Source organism: Dromaius novaehollandiae, chromosome 2 (assembly GCF_036370855.1).
Source record: "Dromaius novaehollandiae isolate bDroNov1 chromosome 2, bDroNov1.hap1, whole genome shotgun sequence".
Classification (NCBI taxonomy): Eukaryota; Metazoa; Chordata; class Aves; order Casuariiformes; family Dromaiidae; genus Dromaius; species Dromaius novaehollandiae.
In genome coordinates, this window is record NC_088099.1 from 5,818,512 (window position 1) to 5,835,061 (window position 16,550).

Here is a 16,550-nt window from a genome sequence, read left to right on the forward strand (position 1 = left end):
GGATTAAAATTCAATTTTGCATGATTAGTTTGATTGGCAGGGCAAGTTTTTGAGGTTCCTGGGAATCATGACTATTACTTAGTCTTCCCTTGTTGCAGCTCTTGGTTTAAATATATCAGATGCTATTTTTATCAGCTTCTTTATTTTTAACTAATGAGTAATTGCTTATCTAAATTAGAATCTGTGCTTATAGATATTTGAAGAAAATAGCTGAATTTCTTTCTTGTCATCCACCCAGACTCCATAAATTTATCTGACTAGATATTTATACTGGTAAGCAGGCTCAGTATGTACTCAGCAGTAGTGAGGGGTAGTCACTAAAGTGTTTTAGACTATATGAAGCTCAAAAATTGAGGGAAGTTGGGAAACACACCATTCAGCAAATACAGATATAAGACTTTTTAAACTTTTGTGCATAAATGATATGTGCACAAAAAGTAGATCTGTGTAACCAAAAATGATTATGAGCTCATTCCTGAAAGGTACTTTTTTGCTTCCGAAATTTCTTCTCTAATGATCTTATTGTTAATGTCGATTTGTTTTCTTGTCACTCTTGCAGCCAATTAGCAACGCTGATTTCATTGTTCCTGTTGAAATTGATGGAACCATACATCAGGTAAGCATTGCCGTTCCCTCGTCACAGGCTTGGTGGTGGGACTGTCCTCGGTATCCCAGAGCGTGTGTTACCTTTCTCCCTGTTTGCTGCGTTACACTTAATAGCTGTTTTTTTTGCAAAATACAAAAGCTGTACTCTGGAATATATCATTCAGAAAGGCATCCATGTTTGATCAGGTACGTAGCTTCTAACCAACTCCTAGTCTTGATTTTAACTGCTTCAGTTCTCTAGAATATCCCTGTCAGGATTTCAGTACTTGACTCCTTGTCAATGGTAAATCATTTACAAACAGGAAATGTAGAGAATTAAAGGTTTTCAAATGTTGCTAGTCCCAGAAAAACAGCTTGACTGCTACATTTCTCATTCCCTGCACAGACAAGTGGGTGGAAGTAAGCTTCAGTATGTGTTGGTAGTTCATATGAACACAGCTTTGTAGAAGCATAAAGACATTTCTTCTGTTTTTGTGCCAATCTATGTTTAACTTCTGTCCCTTTTTCTCCTGTAAGTAACTTAGGCTTCTCATATTAGGACTCTTCACGTACTTGAACATCTTTAAGTGGTCCAGACAAAATTTAAAAAGGATAATTGTTTGTCTGACTCTTTCAAAACTTTATTTAAGATGCTGTGAAATGATTTTCAGTAAATGCAAAACACCCATAATTTGAAAATCAGTTCCCTTTATGTATCTCAGTTTGGTGCCTTTGATCAGTAGTCATTTCTGAAAATACTGAATGAAATACATTCTAGTACTGTAGATTTTTCTCTTCAGACAGACACTAAAGTTCATGCTGGAGACATGTTGCACCAGTTGATGTAAAGTTGAGCCTTTGATATGTGAAGCTTGCAAACTGTTTGAACTGTTTATGTTGGTTACTGTAGATTTTTATTGAGCTGCAGATTTTCTCTGGATATGATTCAATGAAGATCTGTAATACCTTGATTTTTAAAATCTTGTCTTAAGTAAATACATTATTTTTTGCTTGGACAAGTATGTTGTTATTTTTATCTTGGAACAGTTCGTAGGCCATAAAGTTAATTCGTATTTTTTGTTTAATGTCATGTTATGAAAGCCATCAATGTAATTGTTACTTTGTTAAAATAATTATTAAATATCAGCTAGTAGACTGAAACACGTTCTAAAATGATAGTTGCTCTGACAGCTTCTATACTGTGCCTGTTTTATGTAGGGGAAAAAAACCCTGATATTTAGGGTATTTTAAGCTGTTAAGCATTCATTACTGGCAAACTTAAAACATATCGGTGACATTTTGAAGGTTATCTGTTGTGATAGCGTCTGTCTTCATTTGATGTGGGCTTTAGTTGTTTGGTGCTGTAAGGCAGACTTTTTCTCTCCCAAAACTTTTTAGAATGTTTTTGAAAGTAAATAAACTGTCTAAAGATTTTGAAATAGCTAGTAAAGTGATCACTTAGTTTGTCAATATTATTTATTTATGTATTGAAGAAAAACATAATAAGACTATTAAGGCTTTACAGTCAAGCACTTCAAGCTGGAAATACAGTTGCCTGTGCTTTCCCACTCTTCTTCACTGCAAATTTTCAAGCTCTTGAACAAACTTAATGCAGTTAGGCACTCAAGGTGACTGCATGTGAAAACTACATGGATTTCTATTTAAATATGTAGTTGTAAAACCCTGGTCAAGGGGAGTAGATCCATGCATACCCTAAAAGTGAAGGGGAGGAAGGATGTGCTTGATAGAGAAGGTCAAGTAAAGTTAGTCTCTAAAAGTGCTCTGGTGGAGATTTCCTGTGTAATTTTTAGGAATTTGCTTAATCCCTTTGTATTTCAAGTTCTTAATCTCAATAATGGGTAAAATATCTCAGTCCCATCTGAGCTGTTAAAGTGAAATAAATGGTAAGGAAATTTTGAGATCCTTGAAGTAAAGGTAATTTATAGGGTATGCAGACCACGCAAAGTCTTGGATTCCTGTGTTTCTAACCAACTCTGCAGCCAAACTAATCTACAACTATGGCCTGTATTTTTTTTGTTTTAGTGTGATAATCTGAAGAGTGAAAGCGGGTGTTCTGGCTCAGTCTGACATGAATTAACACAGCCTATAGAGTGTTAGCAAGTGGTTCCCAATCGAAACCTGTAGCTTTTCAGTTAGAGCGTGAACTGAACCCATGTCAGCACCTTTTGTCATCTGTCAGAATTTAGCATCTATATAATGTTTGTCTGTTTTCTTAAGGAGTTTATGTACTCAAGAATAATTGGCATTGGAAAGTACTTCCACCTGTTTAAAATAACACGTCAGAGATCCTGTGATATGGTGCTATACTGTCAGTAGTTCACATCCCTATGTGTTTTATCAGTAACATGGTGTCTTGTCAAACAAGAGGCTTTCTGAAAGAGTGTTGTTGTACTCAAGCTCTGCCTTAGACCCAACTCCATAGAAAACCTATGGAGAACTCTATTTTGAAAGTGCCCATTCAGAAAGGAATTTGACTAAGTTTTCTTCAAATGTCATATAACAAAAATACAAGTTACTATTACATGAGGAATTAAAATCCCTTTGCTTATGAAGGAACTTGTATTGCTGTACTTTTGCAAGAGATTTGAGACAGACTTAGCTAGCGAGTTTTTGTTCATGGTAAACATTGTAGTCTTCCACTGGTGCAGCAGAGTTATTCAAAAAGGCTGTCTTTAGTTTGGGGAGTTTATTCTACCTTATGTTCTTTATAATCCAAAGGTCAGAGAGACTCTTGTTCCTCTACAGGGAGGACAGTTCAAATCATCATCTTAAAGGGTGCTTGTATAAACCAGTTTCCCTAGGTAAAAAAAATAGCTGTTCTGAGCAGCACTTGTCCCTCTCCCATCTTTCTATTTCCAGCCTAACATACCTGTCTGTTGGAATGGATTTGTCATGGTCACTTTATTTTACAAGGAAATAAATCACATTGTAGAGGTGCCTCTCTTTCCTGTTGTTATAGAAGTTTTCATGCCTGCAGAGACTATGCCCACCTACAAGACAGCTAAAGCTACAGATTAATTCCAAGTTTCATGTTGGAAATTATAGCAGTTAGAAAGAGGGTGCTTTTAATGCGAACTAACAGTCTTCTGGCCAGTTCTCTAATTTCTCTCTGGTTCTTTGAATAAAAGGAATCAAAGTTGTTCCCCTGTTCTACCAAATTATAAATGAGAAATTGTGGGAAGTCCAGTGAAATGTGTTGCTACTGAGAGCGCTCTTTAGAGGAAGCTTATTGCAGATGAAAATAGTGGGTGCAGAAAAGATGGTCAGCCTGTTTTGTACCTTAATTTCTGCACAAACTTGTCCTTTCTTTTGGAACGTGATCCCCATTTAACAAGAGCAGAGTGGTCACAACCCGTGGATTAGAAACCATGCATTAAAATAGCTGTAATCCACAATGGCTGGAGAGTCTTAAGGTACAACAGTCCTTTCTTTTATTCGAATTAACTTGCAATGACTTTGTGCCTCAAGCTGTCAGTAGTAAAGAGCGCAGCTGGGAAGAGTTTGTTTCGGTATTGCTTGGAATTCCATTCCTTAATGTAATTTGTATAGTACTTGAGTAAAACTAGATTTTAAGTGTGTTTTATATTCAATTAATAATTACTCATTTTTTGTTCCCAAAAAACAAGGAAATGTTTTAGCATATATACTTTGAATATAACGTACAAATGTCTTTTTCATTGGTGGAGGAAAACACTGTTTGAATAATAAACTTTCTTCCTATAAAGGAGAGAATTCCTTAATTCTGTTACAGAAGGCTGTGACCTGGTTCAAGTAATCCAGGATAGGCTGTATCCATTCTAACTGGCCTATTCTTGGTTACTTGCACTGGGAGGCAACCACAACAGTGTGAACCGGGAAGACAAGACACAAGAGCATGCGTTACTTTCTGCTTGCTGTTCAGAAGACCCGCCTATCGCATGAAATAGGAGATCACAGAAGCTCAAGTTGTCGTGGGCAGATTTCTTTGTCATTACTTGAAGATTGCATTATTTTAAAGTTAATTTTAAAAGGCCATTCTCTGTTTCCTATTTTTAATGGATTACAGTTAGGCTGGGTTTCTCTTTTGGTTTGCAAATACTAAGTCTTTTCAGGTTAAGACCCCTTTGAGGTATGGAAAATGTATGTGGAAATATGAACTGCTTGAAAACAATTAAAGATAATTACTTGTATTCTGCCATTAACAGTTGTAAATACAGAATCCTGTGAAAACATGCCTAGTGCCTGTTTCATGTTTCAAAATTGTCAGAGTAAGGTTCACAAAAAAAGACTGTGTTCCTCTGAATTCTTACTGTGATAAGGAATAATTTAGTGAGCACATATAGCTCAGAAAAAGTGGAGCATTTTTTGTAATGCCCCAAGGACAGTATATAAATCTCAGAAAAATGCCAGGAGCCAGTTAGTCTAGAGACTTAAACTGAAGACGTCATGCAACAGAGAAAAAGCCAAGCCACAAATAACCATGCAGCATTGAGATTCAAGTCCAGCAGCTAACAAAGTGAAGGGACAAAATTCCAAATGAGGAAGAGGAGAAAAGAGCTGCACTGTCAGTTGAAGAAAGCTTTTTATGTGAAGTAAACCAAAGAGATCTTGTAGCCCAGGATACCAATACACTTGCAGTTGCTTCCAGGATCTAAGTGTGACTTCTCAAAGCAACACTAAGGGAAATATCCATCTAGAGTACTAAGAAATGTTGTCCTGGAAAAACAGTGGTGTTTAAAAGAAGGGGGTATAGAAGTAGGGGCTTTTTAGAGAAAGAGGAGAAGAAATGTGGTGAGATGTCATCCTAATAGTTTATGTGTATTATTAATGAGGCACTTAAAGGAGGAGAAAATCTGTTGGCCAGGGTCCAGTAGGTAAGATGAGGAAAAACAGCAAGAGATACCAAACTGGGAAGCAGAGGGAGCTCCGTGATGGAGCAGGAGGTCGGAACTGCAGAATGGCAACGATACAACTTAAAAATGCCATATATTTACAGCTAGTACAGACTAGTTGAAGCTACAGAAGACCTACGAATCACCAAGAGAGAGCATATTCCAAATACTTACTTTTTAAACCCACTTCTGCCCACAAGTCTGTGGTTAAGAAGCTCTGTGTCTTGCTGCTGGGTTGATTTACTGTAGACACCCTTCGTGGAGGAGACAGGTTGTGTTGCAGACACCTAAACGCTTGGCCTGGAGTCAGTAATTGCACTCCAAGGGGAAATGCTTCACTGACACAGACATAGATAGGGATGGAGAGGAAAAGGAGGACTTCTTTTGCTGTGACTGAAAACACTGATTTTTAAAAGGGAAAGTAATATGAGGTTCAAGAACTTTCTTTCCAAGAGTGGTTTTAAGCCTTTGGGGTGGGAATTCTTTCGCCTGGCTCTTTGCACTCTCAAAAATAAGCACAGGAATGGAATTTAAGGTTAAAGAATTAAGAGCTTCGTAATGAATTCTAGAGTTACTAATTAACTCGCATCGTACCGTCTTTCCTCTTAACTGGCAAACCAAATACACTGTTTTTGGCTCCTGAAAGGGAGAATGTCTGCAAGTGTGCTGTCGCTTTAAACGTTTGAGGAACTGATTTGGAAAGGAAATACTACTAAAGAAAGTTGTTCTGCTGGTTTTAAGTGAAAAATTAATTGCGCTGTTAGAGGAGAGGAAATTACTTGGTTTGTGCCCAGTAAAATACAGGAAACTTCACTGCAATTATCTGGAAAGAGAGCAGTGCTGAAGTACATCTGTTAAGTGTCTTTAACTTTAATTCATAAAATGTCGCACTTATTTAATTGATTGGTCAGGTGCCTGCTGAGATTGTTTAAAAATATAAAAAATAAATCTAGGTTATAAATTGTTCTCCATATCAAAGTTTGAATGCATTGCTTGAATTTCTTGAGATGGCAGAAATAAAGTTTAACTAAACTTAGTAGAAATAACTTAGCTCAAGCATGAAGATTTGTTTTATGTGCTGCGTGAAAAAGTAATTAACATTTTTGCTTTAGTCATTAACGTAGAGCTCCACCATATATGTTTTTAATAAAACTTTGCTTTCACATTTAGGTTTTCCATTTCATGTCCCTATTGTGCAACTTTTTACTCAAGGCTTTAGTTGTTACACTTCAATTCAAGCTAGCATTTCCATATTTTTCCTCCTTCAGGCTCTTTCTCTGGGTGCCTTATGCCCTTTGCCTTTTAATTACTATGAATCTAGTAAAATACATACAATTAATCCACTTCTCCTACATATTGAAGAATGAAATTACTGAAGTTGCATCATGTTTGTACTTCTTGAATTCAGTTATATATTACTTTTCTATTTGATGTTTCTAGTGTTATGGATTGTTTGCTAAACTAAGAAGATAAAATGTTGCCAGTGTTTTCTCAAACTTTTAATCTAACTGCAAACAAGATAAATATTTTTTCAAGCAGACTCCCCTCTTCAGCTTCCCAGTTTATTTTGAACTAGTTGTAAGCTTTCTGCACAGGAGTTATCTTATCTTGGTGTTTTCTGTGAATGCAAAGCATCTTCCTTGCTCTTAAAAGAGGGGCAGGGATGGTTTCAGTATTAATTAATCAGCGTAAGCAACGAAGTTACTCATATGGTTGTCAATGAAAATAGGCAAAATAGCTCCTTTGTTGAAATCAAGCTGTTTAAGAAGAGAGAAATTTGAGAATATTTATTTAAGATGAGAGATATCATGAATACCTATGACAAGGCTACAGTAGAAGATGATGTAGGCTTTGCCACTGAATTTTAAAAGCAGCATTTGCTGCACATTCTGAGTGGTGCTATGGAAATTTTTGGTGAATATCTCTCTATAGATCTAGATGACTGATAGCTATCAGTAGTGCGATATGGCACTTAGCGCCTGGAATTTAGAAAACGAAAGAATTAGCCACAGGAGGATAACGGTTCCCTGTTGTGCAGTTCCTATCATCATAACAGTTTCTTCAGATTTACTTTTTCTGTAAGGCTCAGGATTGAAGGCAGCAGCACCAAAATCATTTCAGTTGAGAGATCCGAATCCTCATTTCTTGAGAAGCCCTACTGTCTCACTTTGCCTTTAATTTTTCAGAAAGCATCACTGCAGAAGATGCACAGTATTTGCAATTGCATAATCAGCATGGGTCCCTGCAGCCCATGCATTCAGATTTCTCATTACTGAATGTCTGCTTTTATCTGGTATGCTTTTTTTTCTTTCAGCTTTTTGTTTGAACTACTTGCATGCTAACTTTGTTTCTTCAAGCGTTAGGATTACAGCAGTGTGGGGGTGGAGGTTGTTTTTTTCTCGTTTTACCTTAAACAGTATTTGACCTAAATAGTCATTGTCATTCCAGGTTTATGTATTGAAACGACCACATGTGGATGAGTTTCTGCAGAGGATGGGAGAACTCTTTGAATGTGTCCTCTTCACAGCCAGTCTAGCCAAGGTTTGTTAGTCTCTGCCTCTCAGTAACGCTTTAATGCTGGTTAGTGGACTTTTGAGTGGATTTTCTATGGATAACTATTTCCACAGTCTGCACTATCTTAATTTTTCCCCTTCTTTTCTGCTTCTTTGTCTGACAGTGTGTACTTTGTCTGCTAGTGTGTGGGTAAGTGTTACCATGGTAACAATATCACATATGGGCTTGTCTCATAATGTAGCCTCCATGCATTGCTCATAATGCCAATATGAAAGGCTTACAAGTTGCCATGGTTATAGTGGGAAATTAGAACAAATAGTGTGCGATTAAAGCAGTATATTAAAGCTGGGCATGAAATAAAATACACTGTATTTAACACTATCTACATAATCAGCCAATGATTCAGAAATTACTTGGGTATGAAAATATGGAACACGCTTTTGTACTGTCAAGGTGCAATTATAATTTGGGGTTAGAAAATTAGGCACTGTAAAGCCTAAAATGTTAACAGGAATATTTTGTGCCCTCTGATCCTTGGTAGCTGTAGTACTTTGTAGGTAGTTTTGTGGTAGACATTGCGGCAGTAGACATCTTAAATTCTTCATTTCTTTCAGTGTATTGTATTTGTGGTGTCTTGTTTTAAAACTATATTGATCATTTTTAAATATAAACTTGCTATGCTACAATAACATAAGTCTTTGCAAGTCTTTAGGACTGTAGAAATCAGTGGGAGGGGACAGGACCCTGTTTGATCTGCTAGATTGCCTTACTCAGAGGATTCTTCCCTGCAACCTATTTATTGTAGTCTATTCAATCACACTGTGAAAATCCTAAGAAATGGAACAATTTCTTACTGCAGTTATCTGTGTAACAGCTTTCTTAGTCAAGAGATGATTGACCTCAATGTTAATTTTGTTTCTCAGTTTAAAAAATTGGAAAAACAGTAACTCCTATCCTGCAAAAATAAGTTCTGGCTACAATTTTCAAGTATATAGTCACTCATGCCCCAGTTTCTTATTTAGATACTTTTGCTTGAACAACTTTCAGCATATTTTGGATCCGAAGTCATGCCTCACACAAAGTATCCTTTTATATAGAGAAAGATATATGTATTTGAGATACTGTTGTTTTGAGAATTTCCCAGTTTTGTACATGGGCATTTTTCCTAATGGCATCTTTATCTGATCTTTTATGGCCCAATTATGTAGTCTGATAATCTTAAGATTCTTACTGACTCAGTCATTCCATGGGCATCACTTGAGAATGCTACATCAAGGTCAGGTGCCTTTTTTGCATTTTTTCTTCAGAGGTGCAAGGAAATGAATCTGCTGTGCAATTGGCTTCATATTGATTTTCTATTAGTGTTCACTGGTTTTATGGTAATATTAGTTGAGGTCTCTGGGTCCATCAACTTTTAGGTGTGAAAGGACAACTATAAGATGATCCTAAAAATAAAAGCAAATCAACAAATCACAGAAAATATTAGCATGCAAATTATGTTCTTTAGAAAGATAACTGTTCTACTTTTGTGTTATCATTGTACTAAATGCTTCTGCTTTGCTGGTGGTTAAGGAAGGAAGAAAATGAAGAGAAAACATTTGTCTGAAATTACTTTGTATCCCTTCTTTGTTTGGTTCTGTGAAATAGTCTTACCTGCAGATTGCTAACTTCAGATTTCTAATTTATATTTTTAAGTATGCAGACCCAGTAGCAGACTTACTGGATCGCTGGGGTGTGTTCAGGGCAAGGCTCTTTAGAGAATCCTGTGTTTTCCACCGAGGAAATTATGTGAAGGATCTGAGTCGACTGGGACGTGAGCTGAGCAAAGTTATTATAGTAGATAATTCTCCTGCATCTTACATCTTCCATCCTGAAAATGCAGTAAGTATTCTTAGTATTTAAGGTACTCGCGTGTAACTTTATCTTTCTGGTCTTTGCCCAGACTTTCTGATTCAGAAAATACACTTTCAAAATGTTAATTGTATTAGTTTCTGCATTCAGGCTGCAGGTAGATTCTAGTGTTTGCTGTCACATGGTGAAAGGACTAGAGCAAATGCATCTTGACAGTGTGTCATAGTTGTGACTGTTCATCTGTTTTCAGTTTTAGCTTTTGGCATGAGAAGTCTATCAGTCGTGAAAAATACCAAGCAGTGTAGAGCCTGCATAACTGGCCTAGCTCTAAATAGTAAAGTCGCCCTCCAGCACAGTTTTTGATCTTCAGAGTGGTGATTACAGTAAGGGTGGCTTATTTGAACTGCTTTTGGTACTCAATCTCCTTCATTGTATGACTTTTTTTTTTAACAAGATAATCAGTTTTACTAGTTACTATCTGATGTGTATTCATGGCTTAGGGAGAAAAAATCAAGATCCTGGTGTATTTCTTTTATGTTTCTCCTTTTAAGTATTTTTGTAATAGCTCACTTCATGATTAGAAATGTTAGTCAGCAAGTTCATCGAGTTTTAGAAGTAAGGATAAAATGAAAGCAACAGTACTTAAAATAATTAGGAGCAGTGCATGCTTTCATTATGTATTTCATACGAGCCTTAGAACCTGTAATGGAGTGGCCTGGCACTTGCTCCATCAGTTGCTACAGATCAGTACGGATGCTCACATCTGTTTTGTAGCTGCCAGGATAGCAAGCTGGAAATCCCCTTAGATCTACTGACTTTCAAACAACCAGGCCGTGTACTGTTTTCTTGGACACTTTTAGGCTTTTTTTGTGAACTGTTAAAATTAACATAGGAAGCTTTTATTAGGGATGCTGTTTGCATGGTCCTGCCTCTTACAGAAATAGCATTTTAAGTGAGCTTTTTTGTCTTGCAGCAATCAGCTTTTAAATTCAGATCTCGATACTCTGTTGTTCTTAATGATTAGGAGAAAACATGTTTCTGCTTGGTGCCACACATGGTTTAAAGTTGCTGTTTATAATAACCAGTGTTCATGGTTAAAATTAAAACCTGATCCAGATCATCATTTGGTGTCTCAGAATTCAGTGCCAAGAAAATAATGAGCTGTAGAAAGTCGGGAGATGAAATCAAGGGCCTTGTCAGAATGGTTTAGTCATGTATAGAAAAGTGCTGCTAGCTAACTGATATTCAAGTCTATGCAGAAACCAGAGCACATAACTAGATCCAAAGTAGTCTTTAAAAGACCTCATTATACTTACATACTGAAGATATACAGAACTCCTTCCCCAAATCCAGCCTGTGCATTTAAGGAGTGTTGTTATATGCGTTATTCTCTGAACCCACTCTCAAGGTCTTAGATTTTAATCCTCTGCAGTAACTGTTTAAATGTTTCCTCCTTAGTCTCATTTGCCAGAGGGATTTGTTGCTGCATGCCTGTATTTAGTGACTCACACCGATAATACTTAAAGGAAAAAATGACTTGCCCGTAAATAATTCTTTCCAAGCGGAGTGTCAATACAGCTCCATAATCTGTATCTTCCTCCCAGTCTATCCTGAATATCAAGGAGACGGAACAAATTGAGCTGCCTGGTGTTGTCTCCTGTAGGTTACCTGGACTATTCCATATAGAAAAAGGTCGACTGCATGTCTTGCTGGTTTTACAGTGCATCTGGAGTTAATGCGCTATGTGTAGCTGCATACGAGAAAATATGAGCCTGAACCTGGCACTGCACTGGAATTCTCATGACTAGCAGCTTTCCTTACTGCAGTGGCAGTGAGTGTTACGGGACGTCTGCACGGGCAAAGCTCATGTGCTTGCTTGATGTCATGAAGTTGTCTTAGCATTTGTTGCTTGCTTTGTTTCAGGTGCCTGTGCAGTCCTGGTTTGATGACATGACAGACACGGAGCTGCTAGATCTTATTCCTTTCTTTGAAGGACTAAGCAAAGAGGAAGAAGTTTACAGTATGCTTCATAAACTCTGCAACAGGTAGCCCTTAACCTTGACTGACTTCTGCTACTAGATTGCAGTTGCTAGAGGCTGTCTCCGTCTTTTTCAGCTCTTTCAAGCGTAAGCTTTGGGGAGGTCACTCCTATCAGAAGTGCTACTCTTGATCTTCCTGTTACATTGTACACGAAGGACAATCACGAGTGATGCTGTTAAGCCTTCAGAAGCCTGACTCCTAAGGTCATGTGTTCAGACTACTTTTTTAAGGAGAAAAAAAAAAAAAAAAGAAGCTATTTTAAATGGGACTCTTTTAATGAATTTCATAAATGGACACCTTTTACTGGATCAGCTTTTCTTAAAACATGCCAAAAAAGAAGCTTGTATTTCAGCAGTTAATTTCTCTCCCTTTCTTCCCCTCCCACTATGCAGACAATTTTACCCCCTCCTGCTTAGAGCAGTTGACCTGACTCTGAATTTTTTCTTACAGAATGAAGTGCCTTTTTGAATGTTATTTTAAGATAAAAATTCATTTTTGTATAAGACGTATTTCCAGACATCTTTTAGTCTTGTATTGTCTAAATGCTTTAAAAGGAAAAAGGAAAAATTTTATAGAACACTGTAATATATAACAAAGGAAAAAGTTGAAACAAAGATGCTGGGTTCTTGTCTCCACATTGACATTAAGTTGTATTACATTTTGTCATGCTCAGAAGGTTTAAGAGTTTGTAGGAGGGGCGATTTGCATTGTATGTTTGTTTCACTGATCTGATTTTGGACATAGTTTTGAACATATCTGCAGTTGTTTGAGTATTAGGGCATGATGGAATTGAGAAAATAGGGTGGCAAATAGATCTAAAGCACCTTTTATTCTAGACAGATGAAGTTCTATTGTCTCTGCTTACGCACAACTGCCATGCCATATCGTTATTTGGAAAATGATTATCTGGGGAGAGTGGGGAGGATATCTATTTATTAGTTTAAAATTCTTTTCTTACAAAAAAAAACCCCATCTGGGTAAGCTGGATCTGTATTGAGCTGTTTGGAGTACTTTTTTCTTTTAATTGCTGCTACCGTATACTCACCAAATGGAGTTGACCATCGGCTGTTATACTGTTTTTGCCACTGTGCCTGTGCTATGAAACATTTTCTGTAAGCTGCAAACTTGGGCAATAAATAAAATGCAGGCTTCATAACCCACCCTTATGTATTAATCCGATGGTACCTGATATACCACAGAACTCAGTTAAAGGTGACCTGCAAAGGAAGTTTTTATTGTTGTATTTTTTTTTCAATTGGGATAAAGCCTTCTCCTTTCTTTTGCATGTAAAATGCAAAAAGTGTTTTTCCACCTTCTCTGTTTTTTTTCTTTTTCCTAAGGTGTGAGGTGCAGACTGGGAGCTGTATCAACTCTTGCTAAAAGGGCAGGAATTTTCTCTAAAGTGATCCTTTGTTTTTGGAGTTGAATAGATGTCTCTGCTTCTGAGAGGTTTAAAATTCTAACTGAAACCTTTTCTCAGTCTGCTTAGCATTTGCTCTTTTGTGGTGTCATTGGTACCCTAGTGTAACTTTTAACTATTTTAAGCATTTTGAAGAAAAAGGCACACATTCTTTTTTTCTCCTTTCCAGTGTCACCTTTTAATTTTTTTTTTTTTTTTTTTTGCACCAGAAATCTACAAATGTAAAAATTACAGCTGCATTTGGCTATCTTCAAAGAAAGTTAAACGGAGCAATCAGTGCTTCTAACTGGCCTGTTAAATTCTGAATAGCTGATCCCCTTTGCCTTTTTTCTTGAAAAAGTCTTGACGACTTGGAGAAAAAAAACAAAACGCAATTTGTGATGGACTTGGGGTGTAACCCTTGTCTAAAACATTGGTGAAGCAGCTTAACAAATTCATTCATAGAAGGGCAGGCCAGCCTACGCGGGCAGCGAGTAGGTTGTCGTAGGTGCAGTATAAAGCAGAACGATGACTTGCCCCCTTGCAGGGCAGCTTTGCACCAAGTGCTTGCTGGGTCTCGTGGCGAGGGGGGTGTTGCAGGCAGTTCCATGACACTCATGAGTCTGTACAGCATCGCCATCGTGTTTTCTTACCAGTTGGCATTACCTTAGTACTGTATATTTCTGTGCCACGACAGAAGATAGAACTGACAAATAAATAATAAACCCTACATTGTTTAGAAAAAGAGAAAAAAGGACATATGGATTCTGGTTAGTCCATCAACATTTAGGTTCAGTTTAAGATTCTTTGATTTTGTTTTTGTTCAGAGCAATGAAACTATAAGCTGCCAAAAAGTTGTTCTCTGAGCAGTATTTTCAACTGTATTTGTTGCTTCTAGGCCTCAAATACAGTTTGCAGGGAAGTATTCAGGTTGTAGTTAGCTGTGCAGGTATGATAGGAATGACTGAAAAAATTCAAAGATTTTTCTCACTAGCATTAGACCAAACAATATTTCAATTAGACAATAAATAACCCCATTGAGACGTTACCATTTCATGGTTGTGACCTGTTGTATGTGAGACAAACCATGTCATTAGTTTGCATTTATGAAAGCAGTGATTTCATGAACCAGTTGCCTTAAGTCTGTGAATGAATGTTGATTATTAAAGTGTCTTGTATTGTTTTACAATTCACATATAATGGACAACTGAACTTCTGTTCCAACATCTGGAAGAACTGTTTTGGTGACACTCTGTACAACCATACTTGTGCTGTATTGGTTTGGCTCTTGAAATATTCCAAATTCCAGTAAAGGCTTGTTTTTTCACTGATTAAAGCATTAAAATGATACTTGGTGACAACACAGGGGTCAAACTTAGCAACAGTTGTGTTTCGTGCTAATATTTTAAGAGTATTTTCTATAGTTTCTGTTGTAGATTTCTAACCATGTTAATTCTCACTGCAGAATGAGACACTTTTTTTTTTTTTAAACCTGATTCCCATGGATGTAAAACTGGGAGCGTTCTTCTAAGGTCAAGTTTTGGCTTTCCTTAGTATCCCTAATTTGGGCAGGGGATCAAACTATCATACTATGTTTATTTTGGCTCTATTTGTCATATCTAAAATTTCAAGTTTCAAGCTTGCTTGGTTATACATACAGTATATATTTAAAATACCTAGATTTTAACAAAGCAATATAGTTCTAACAATAAAGCCAGATAAATGAGTGGAATGTTTGTAAAATTTACAATACGGGTATTTGATTGTATTTTAAGTACAAGATTTTGAAAATCAAAATAGGAAAAAATATTACTTCCTAAATCTCTTACATATTTTAAAGTGCAGTTAATGCATGCAGGTCACCAGGGCTGTTATAAACCTTGGTTTTCAGATACATTTCTGGATATTATCATAGAAGTATTAAGTCTTTTCCAGTTGATAATTCTGTGCAGCTAAAGAAATGCTGCCTGACCTGAAGTTCTGTTGTCTGTTTTATGTTGGGTTAAAAAAGGTTTTTTGCCTGTATAGGTATTTTTTAAATTAAGCTGTAAGGCAGAATGCCTTAGATTCTTGAAATTCAACTGAAGTGTTATGATTAAATTGCCATTTGTAAACTAGGGCTGTGCGCAAAATACTTGTTAAACACCAGGAAGTGTGGCAAGTTTTGAATGGAAGATCTTAGCAAATGTACAATATTGCTGTGTTCATCTAGGTAGCTTTGGAAGAATAATTTGTCTATTGTTTTGCCCTTTAATGTTTTTTAAACAGCAAAGTTATACATCGAAGAAACTCAACACCTGAAGAGGTTTGGTTATCAGTGTGTGCAATCACTTTATCACAGCATGATTTTGATTAGAGTGGTCGGGGACAATAAAGTATCTAAATGACACTGGTGTGTACTGATATTGCAGCTTTTGAAATTTCAGTGTAAAAAATCTGTAGCTATATAATTTACAAACACATAATCCTATGTTTTACGGATTCTTTTTACTAATAAAACACAGTACCGCACAGCCCTATTTGTAAAACAAGAACAAGTTTGTGCCTCTGATTTCCAAGGTGCTGTGATGTATGCCTTTGTGTGGCAAGGAGGGCAGGTGAGACTTGCGCGGGGGAATTGCTTAAAAATCTCTGGGCTAACTATGCAAAACCAGCTGTCGGTCTTCTGTTTCACATGATATTGTAAAAATCCAGCTGACTTTCTTTTTTTCTTTCTTTCTTGTTAAAGATCTGTTGGGAACTTCTTAATGGAGGAGTAAGCAATGGATATGTTTCTTGTTTTTTGTTTTGTTTTTTTCCTCTAATAATGGAGCTGTTTACACTTTAATGCAATGAACAATCCAGCGATACTTGAGAAACACTACAGATACCATATGAGTGTTTTCAGGAGAGAGAAGTGTTGTCAATCAGGTATTGAATGGTTTCTTTACTGTCACGAATAAAAATTTTTAACAATATAGTTACTTGTGCATGTAATACTTCTCTGGGAAAAAGAATCTCTGCCCCTCTTCTTTAAGTAATAGTCACTGCTGTAATTTGACAGGGACTTTATTCCTGCTATGTGCACGTCCGTGTTAGATAGTAAAATCACCCATCTCTATTCCACTCTCCTCCTCCTTTCCTCTTTTTAAATCATGTATAGGACTCCTTATTGACTGCCCTGGCACCTGCTTGTGCAAACAGAGCTGATGAACTACTGATGAACTCTGCTAAATAAATTGGTGGCGACTCTGGCAGATGTTCCAGCTATTTAGATCTCTTGGATGAGA

The 16,550-nt window shown here is 36.8% G+C and overlaps 1 protein-coding gene across 3 annotated transcripts in view; it reads left to right on the forward strand.

Moving 5' to 3' along the window:
• CTDSPL (CTD small phosphatase like) overlaps window positions 1–16,240 on the forward strand; it is an 85,229-nt gene extending 68,989 nt beyond the window's left edge. For 2 of the 3 annotated variants that reach the window (XM_026096485.2, XM_026096491.2), the window contains 4 exons: window positions 560–616; window positions 7,926–8,018; window positions 9,687–9,872; window positions 11,766–16,240. In XM_026096485.2, the coding sequence (XP_025952270.1) occupies window positions 560–616; window positions 7,926–8,018; window positions 9,687–9,872; window positions 11,766–11,891 (462 nt within the window). In that variant the 3' untranslated portion in view covers window positions 11,892–16,240. Of the gene's footprint in view, window positions 1–559; window positions 617–7,925; window positions 8,019–8,154; window positions 8,200–9,686; window positions 9,873–11,765 lie in introns of those variants that run through there. The other variant, XM_026096498.2, reaches the window with a different exon arrangement.
• Window positions 16,241–16,550: the final 310 nt, after the last annotated feature.